At 32.4% G+C, this 8187-nt stretch overlaps 1 protein-coding gene across 4 annotated transcripts in view; it reads left to right on the top strand.

Annotated features, from left to right (window-relative positions):
• Positions 1 to 3648: 3648 nt before the first annotated feature.
• LOC149779551 (uncharacterized) overlaps positions 3649 to 8187 on the top strand; it is a 58563-nt gene continuing 54024 nt past the window's right edge. For 3 of the 4 annotated variants that reach the window (XR_016415673.1, XM_089940267.1, XM_089940265.1), the window contains exon 1: positions 3655 to 3779. Coding sequence is in view for 3 of the 4 variants with exons in the window: in XM_089940267.1 (XP_089796393.1) it covers positions 3719 to 3779 (61 nt within the window). In the remaining variant the exon portion in view is untranslated. Of the gene's footprint in view, positions 3780 to 8187 lie in introns of all 4 variants that reach the window. The other variant, XM_089940266.1, reaches the window with a different exon arrangement.

Raw genomic sequence — 8187 nt, 5'->3', positions numbered from 1 at the left:
TTCACCTAGAAAACCTATTTAATATTAATCTTTGAAATAAATAAGTTATTTAAAAGAAGGAAATGTGTACCTTAGAACAATAATGTTAGCAACAAAGATGTCGCCACATGGTGGTTACCGCATTATTTGATCGCATTTTGAATTGTTCAATTACCTAATTGAGATTATAATTCATCGTGATTAATATTCACAATGAAATTCAAATATACCACCACACACACGTCGTTTTCCATTGCAAGTATTTACTTAAGCCCTGCATGTGTCGAACTATTTTTACCGATCATTGCGGATTCGCTGTTTGCTGTTGTTGATGCTGTTTGGTACTGTCACCATTGCCAGGTGTTATAGAAGACTTGTTTGTCTGAAACGTACCAAACACGAGATGATACAGTCATCTGTGTGGTGTCCAAGATGGTAAGAAATTCACGCAGCTCCGAGTGTTACATCATTTAACAGATTATTGTATAGTTTCCTAATTTCTCTCATAAGTTATGTCTTTATCCATCAAAAGTAGATTGTTCATTGTAACTGTTTATTTAACTATTTCTTTTCAATGAATACCATTATTTTCAATGGAATTTCATCTTTGCCTCTTATTTTAGCAATATCTAAATTATATCAGCGAGTACCCTTTTTAATAGTTACAAACCTTGGTTAGAATAACTGAATTATATTTTATTATGTTTGTCATTCCAATGTAATGGTACAAATGTCATCCTAGCAAAGTGTATATTCCTTTTTGATCATTTGGTAAATTTCGATATCAAAATCATTGTCAATTTGCTGAGATCGTTCGTTTCTTCGGACATCTACTAAAACAACAGGAACACTTGTATAACAATTAATATTGTTGGTATCAAGGGTTCATTTACGGAAATGTTTAGAAGTAATTCGATTGCATAAAAAAAGCACGAGTCATCATTGTTTGTAACTCTGATATAAACATTTTTGTTCTAACCCATTTTGACAAAATCTATGTAAGTCCCGTGCGCAACTTATTTAAATTTATCGATGTTCAAATAAATGTAATTAATTTTATGAAACGTACTATTAAGTATTTTTTGAGTAAGTAGAGGGTTCAGATTGTCAGATAGATAGTTGAATACCTTTTCCTTGATTGAATAAGTTCAGCACATATCCGAATACATTTTTTCCCTTCTCTTAGACGATCCAATGCTTGGCACTGAATATTATGGGAAGTATTGCCGTTGTTTTCCATCAGTGCTCATCTCCGACAGTTATACGGCAAAACTGTTTCAATATTGGTAGCAAAAAGTAATCGTTTTGAAATCCTTACTTTAAATCGTTGTTGAACCCTGATATTTATGTTGTAAAATTATATTAACATTGGTACTGGAACAATCCTCAATTTTTGTAAACTCTTTTTTCTCCATCTTTGAAAAGTAAGAAATTGTCTACCAAATGAAATAACATTAAAGACATGTTTACGCTTTGTCATTCGATGTTTCCAATATAAATTTATTATGCACCTTTGATTTTGTGTGTAACTGCATCTGATAAATATGTATTTTTTCTTTCCACACTTACGTTCAAGACTGTTTTCCACTCGTATAATAAACCCTTCTTTCCCATTCTGCATTCATCTTGTTTGTGTAATGTCGACAATAGAAAAATAAATCACTTATAATTGAAAGTCTGCATGGTCATATTAACTCGTTAGATTTCTTACAGCAACACATACCGGAACACCACGAGAATTTATTTTTAAACAAATGTTACTGTCAACTTTCTTGACTGATACATCTATTATACTAACATTATTCATTAATGTGGTAATTACTCTCAAACTAGTACCAGGCTGATTCCGTACAAATTAATGACTGATTAGGTCTAGATTTCTGATTGATTCGGACCAACTTCCAAGCTGATTCAGACCATGTGAAATATTATTCAGTTTAGTCCAGGATTTAAATGTGACATTTAAATTTGATTTTAAAGATGATCTTTTCATTATGTCCCAAGTACGTCGAAAAGTTCAAATATGCATTTAAGGTAACAAAATCCCGTTAGTACGCGTGATCATGGTGTTGTTATATATAATAAAATAACGTAATCATGTTTATTTTGCATTGGCAATTTAGTATCGAAATATTTTTTTAAACTTCTCGTTCAGCTTTAAATAGTTTGTTTTATTGAGAAATAATAAAATTACGAACACAGACAAAAAGAAGAAATAAACAAAATGATGGGCGTAGGACATGTAAACTTTCAGAAACCGTCCGAATTCTGCGCATTAGCCATGATGTTGAACTCAGTAGCGACCGCATTTCCTGAGTAGGCGTCAATGACGCTTTTTATCGAGTTCAAGTATCATTCGTCAGTTGTTAGCAAATCTCAATGAAAAATCAGAATAAATTGTTCAATTAGAGATTCGATACTTTAACCCTTTGGCTTACTGACGGTCAGCACCAATTCACTCGATTTCGTATTATAGAGGTCCATGCTTAACTCATCTCAGGATGACTTTGGTTATTAGGTTGAAATCCTTTCAAATATAAATCTGCAAACGTCACATCATGCTTACAACCGCTCTATTTTTCTAAATAAAATGCATCTAATGATTTGAAGAGCAGAGCAAAAAGGGACAGAGAACACTACTCTTTCGTTAAGTACAGAAGTGGAGTTGATCAAATGGAAAAGTTGAAAAGTTGCACATTTGATATATTTAATAAATTATTAAGTTGAAGAAAAAGAACAATAAATAAAGCCGTAACAACCATGTGGCGAGATCTCAGAATTAATATATATGATCCTTGGGGCAACTTCTCCAGGTGCAGTGCGGCGACTTCTCCAGTCACTATGGGGCGACTTCTCCTGACACCTGGGATGAGTTCTCCCAGGGCCACTTCTCCATGGGACGAGTTCTCCATAATTCAATCCTCCGATGTGTCAAACATATATTCGATATGGATTTAACTATAATAAGATATCAGCTGTAATTGTCATTAGACGAGGAATGTATTTAATTTATTCAAATTCAGTTCAAATTGATTTTGAACAAGAAATCTTTTCAATATAGTGTACAAAGAAGGTATATGCAAAAAGTACACGCACACAGACACATATTGTTTATATTTTTTTTATAATTGGGACATAACTAGTTATGTATGTATGTATGTATGTATGTATGTATGCAAGCATGCAGCAACGAAGACGCAGATGAATATGAAACTATGTTTAAGCAGCACAATTACATCCAGGATTACTACAAGTTATGACTTAATATACATGAGAAATACATTATAAGTGTTACCTTTGTTCGTATGCATAAAAAAATACTAGAATGCTAGGAAATACATCTATAAGTTTTCACAATTTAAATGTTATTAACTTTACTGGTGCATATTGGAAATTAAACAGTGTACTGTTTTTTTTTTTTGTTTGTTTGGGGTATTTGTGTGTTTTTTTAATTTTTTTAAGATGATTAATATTTTAATAATTGACATTAAATACAAATTCTTCTTCTTCTTCTTTTTCTTCTTATTCTTCTTCTTCACATAGTAATAAATATATTTACATTAAATGAGGCTCAAGTCAAGGCAACTATTTATTTCCGGATATTTTTAGACTATGTTTGCAGAGAGGTATTGTATCAGCGTCCAACTAAATGCCGCGGGAAATACATTGTTGTGTTATGGCGGTCAAGTCGGATTTTAGTGCCTTCGACTAGGGACAAAGTTTTAAATATACATTTGCGATGGAGTCAAGTATAAACGAAAACGAAGCGGAAGACGTTGAAGAATGTATGGATTTAGGTGGTAAATTATTGATTTAAATTGCACTTCTTGTTTACGAGGAAATGTGAATTACTAACACTTAACAAGTTGCTGCTTGTTGCTATACAAGAGATAGGGGTGGGGTGGGAGTGATAGGTTCATTATCATTTACAGTTTGTTTAAGAATGAACGGTTTCATCAGTGTGTAGTCTCTCAGTATGTTAACACTTTAAGGTTGATCGTCGTCTAATTCGAGAATATTCGCATAGCAGCTACCGTGTACCTAACTTTATTTGAAAGACTTACGATGGCAATCGCGGGAATAACTAGCCCTACGGCAGTCGCGTAGTTTGCATGATATGGAACGTTAAGTTTTCGCATTTTAGAATTGACATTGTCAGGAAATCATGCGTATAGTTATATCTACCGTAATAATGTATTTATTTTCGCTCATGATCGCTATGAAATTATTTTTGCAGTTCATTGCAGTGAAACTGGTACAGCGTTGCACTCCTCTTTTCACAGGCACTCGTTACAAATGCAGTTAGGAGTATCTGTTAATGGATGGGGGATCTATAACCAGGGACGTCATGGGCGGGGGGCAGGGAGGCGTTTGCCCCCCCCCCCGAATTTGCATCTGTTGTAAAATTGTTGTAGCATATATTCGAAAATTAACAAGCCCATCAAGTTTTGCCCAGCAGCACGATTCACCCAAAACCTGCCCAAAACCACTAAAAACATGATGCTAATCATGCTCATAACCACAAGAAAACATTGGATACAGTGTTACTTTGTTGAAACAGACGACACGATCGACTGCCTTTATATTTTCGATTGGAAGTAAACATTGAAACAGGGGAGACAAATGTTACTATATTCATCACCAGTCATAACTAAACACTATTCTGGACAAAATCAAATACAATAATCAAAATTACACTACATCAAATGTGATTAACACAACATTACAATACAACGAACAACTGAAAGTACCAAATAATTTCTTTATAATAGATTTTAGATTTCTATCAAATATGGCATGTCTCACTGCCGATTAAAAATTGGGATATTGTTTTAAATACATTGCCAGATCTTCTTCTCGTTTCGCAAACTCAGCGTCATCTTGACTGAATATTAAACCACTGTCTTCATTGAAGAGCATACAAAATATTGATTTTGTGACAAGATTGTCACATCCATGTTTATGCAAAGAGTGCCGAATGTTGTCTTTAATATGCTTAGTACAATATAAATATTCTGCATTACAAAAATTCGATCTTAGAGCATTTGTCAAAGCTTTTTCATCGTCCATACCAGATATAAACTTATCATCTCCAATTTTTTCGCGAATATGTGAAAAGAATTTGTAATATTTGTTTTCATCGGACTTCCAATGAAGACATAGTGGACCTAAGAAAATAGGGTATTGATGAGTTTTCCTGTTTATAACGCTTCTATTTTTGTACGACATTGCAGTTACAAAAACCTTACCCAAGTTAAAAGTTCGGTCTATTCCAATGATGCTTTTATCATGTCCTGAACAATTTTTGATCAAGTCTAAAATTTGTTCTGTAGTATACAGTACAATGACCGGGCTTTTTCTTTTTGTTAGAATCACTTCCTGGACATAGTCATTTGTGTGAAGCTCACCTATATCAAAGAATTCTTCTTTTTCCTACATTTAATCTAGTTTGCATTGACATATTACTGTTTTTTTTTCTTTTAGTTTTTATTAAAAATAGACACACCAGAAATAATATGCAGATGGAAAACTGGACTGGAATTATAAAACTACATGACATTAATAATTCATTCGAATTAGATATTCATATAAATACAAAGTTATTATTTCGGTACTGAAAAACTAAAATTTTGGGTTATAAAACAAGATGAAATGTGGACAGAAATTGAAACTACAAAAGAAAAATTTAACTACCGTATTTTCGCGCATTTAAGACGCACCTAATTATATGATGTACCCATATATAAGACGCGGGTTTTGACGATTTGTGTAAAAAATATTTTACATATGACGCCCACAAATATAAGATGCACGCGGCCTAGCCATCTGCCGCACTGAGCAATTTATCTCCAGTGGTTTCCTTTCCTTTATCATAAATGAAAATTTGTCCAATGTTTCATCACCCGTCGGATGTAAACAAGGCTTCATTACCATTTTTAGTTGAGATCAAAGAATTGTCTGAGGCAGGACCGCAACGGTTATCGTTTATTCTTATCTCCCGCTGGGCCAATAGCAGATGGTTGAGTACCTGGTATCTAGATTCTAGAACAATAAACGCCAGATGTAAAGGCGGCTTCATTGATCTGCTAGGCCAAGTCTTCAGCGGGTGGGATTAGTACCTTACATAGACCAATAAATTTAGTAACAGTTTATTATATTGTGTTTAATAAAATTTTTAAATATATGGTAGAACTGATTTTCATATTTAAGTCCTATATTGAACAAATTCTTGTCTTGTTTTCGAACTATTTAGTTTTTTTTTGTTTCGAACGCACCCACCAAAGATACTGAAAATTTAAGTATCTTTGAACCCAACCGGATGTATAGGTAATATAGCCGTCGTAGTTTTTGCTGTGATAATTAATAACAATAAACAAAACTATTTAAACATACTATATTATATAAATTTAAAACATTTACTCCTACTAAACTTAGATCTGCAATAATTATACGAAACATTGAAACAAAAGGATTTGAAATTTAAAATGGCCTGCATTGGATTGGTACACGTGGTAATTACTGAACACTTACCCAATTGTTTTTACTACTAGGAATGAAAATCGTGAAACGTGAATATCGACCGCAATAATCGTCCTTCAGTATCACACACTGTACCGTTCGTTCGTGTTAAAAAATACTTAGATAAGACGCCTATTAATATAAGACGCACCCTGGGTGCGGGGTAAGTAAAATTTTGTATAAGACGCGTCTTAAATATGCGAAAATACGGTATTATGCAAATTGATAAAACTTGTTGACTTCGGTTTAATGTGCATTTCAAAACCTTTATTTTAATTTAATCTAATTTATATTTTAAATTATTTATTTTAATTTAATATTTTAATATTTTTATTGCCATAGTTTCTTCAGTGTTAGTTCTAATATACATATAGCCATATATTAATATCGTTTACTGATAATACATTTAAAATATAGCCATATATTAATACCGTTTACTGATAATACATTTAAAATATAGCCAAATATTATTACCGTTTACTGATAATACATTTAAAATATAAAAATAGTAATGGTGGCAGACATCACAGTTTGAAACATGTTAGAGGTTTGCAGACAAAATATTATCCGATTTTAGTTACGGTGTATACAGAATATAAATATCATCATTTTATTACTTCATTTGGCTATTCAATTCTGCTGATGATCCCTCGGCATGCTTGAAACGGTTAATAGGGTACTGCTCTAGTTTATTGTGCTTACGAGCACGGACAGAAGGCTTACAAAGAAAATATACACAGTTATCCAATAAAGAATATGATATCCGAAGAATGTTTCACACTTTAACACAAATAAAACACTATTACACTACAACATCTATGTTTAACGATACAACACAATAGTTTTGAATACACCACTAAACACCTTATCGTTAACTATACTTAGTATTAATAATTGGATTATTAATATTTTAACTGAGTCGTGACGTAAAATATTTTTGAAGAAGAATTTTATTCATGGATTCTTTAAATTGATCCACAAACTTAATATGGCAGCTGTTTAATCAGTTTGATAATTAATGCACAAAATGTATATTTTTGAGATTGCGGATGCCGGCATATAATAAAAAGTTGATAAAAAAATTACTATGTGAACTAATTACGTGCATTTGCTATTGCCGACAGCGGCGGAGTAAGTTGTTACTGTTTGTTGCCTAGTCACTTCTTCTCATCATATGCCACAAAAATCAATAGCAAAATAAAAGGCTTGTATTACTGATAAAGACACTAATTATTACAATGAAATAAATTAGGATATGTACCTATGAAATTATGTTCTGTATTTGTATATATATTTACGGGTTTTCTTTTACTGTGTAATTAAATAACGACTATATGATAACGAATGTTAATCAATATTTAATTGACCTACAATTTCAAAGAATACACATGCAAAATTATATGACATAAAATATATTCTATAATCAGTAGTTTTTGAAATTGCTGATTTCGGAACAGTGTACAGTATATTTTTTATTGATAGAATGTTAATTTTTTTATGTTAAAAAACAACCGTTAACTAAATTTGTCATTTACTCACCATCCCGAGACGTTGCATTGCACTGACAAAGTCAAACCTTGATCCATTCAAAGAACGACAAGAGATACACACATCACCCAAATCCAATTCTCCCCATGTCTTAGTTCTTTGTCACTCATGGACTGACACTGTCTATGGTACCAATTTGCA

Source organism: Sinohyriopsis cumingii, chromosome 17, assembly GCF_028554795.1.
Source record: "Sinohyriopsis cumingii isolate HCF-2022 chromosome 17, ASM2855479v2, whole genome shotgun sequence".
Taxonomy (NCBI): Eukaryota; Metazoa; Mollusca; class Bivalvia; order Unionida; family Unionidae; genus Sinohyriopsis; species Sinohyriopsis cumingii.
The sequence above is the reverse complement of the archived record's forward strand: the minus strand, read 5'-3'. Positions and strand labels throughout refer to the sequence as shown.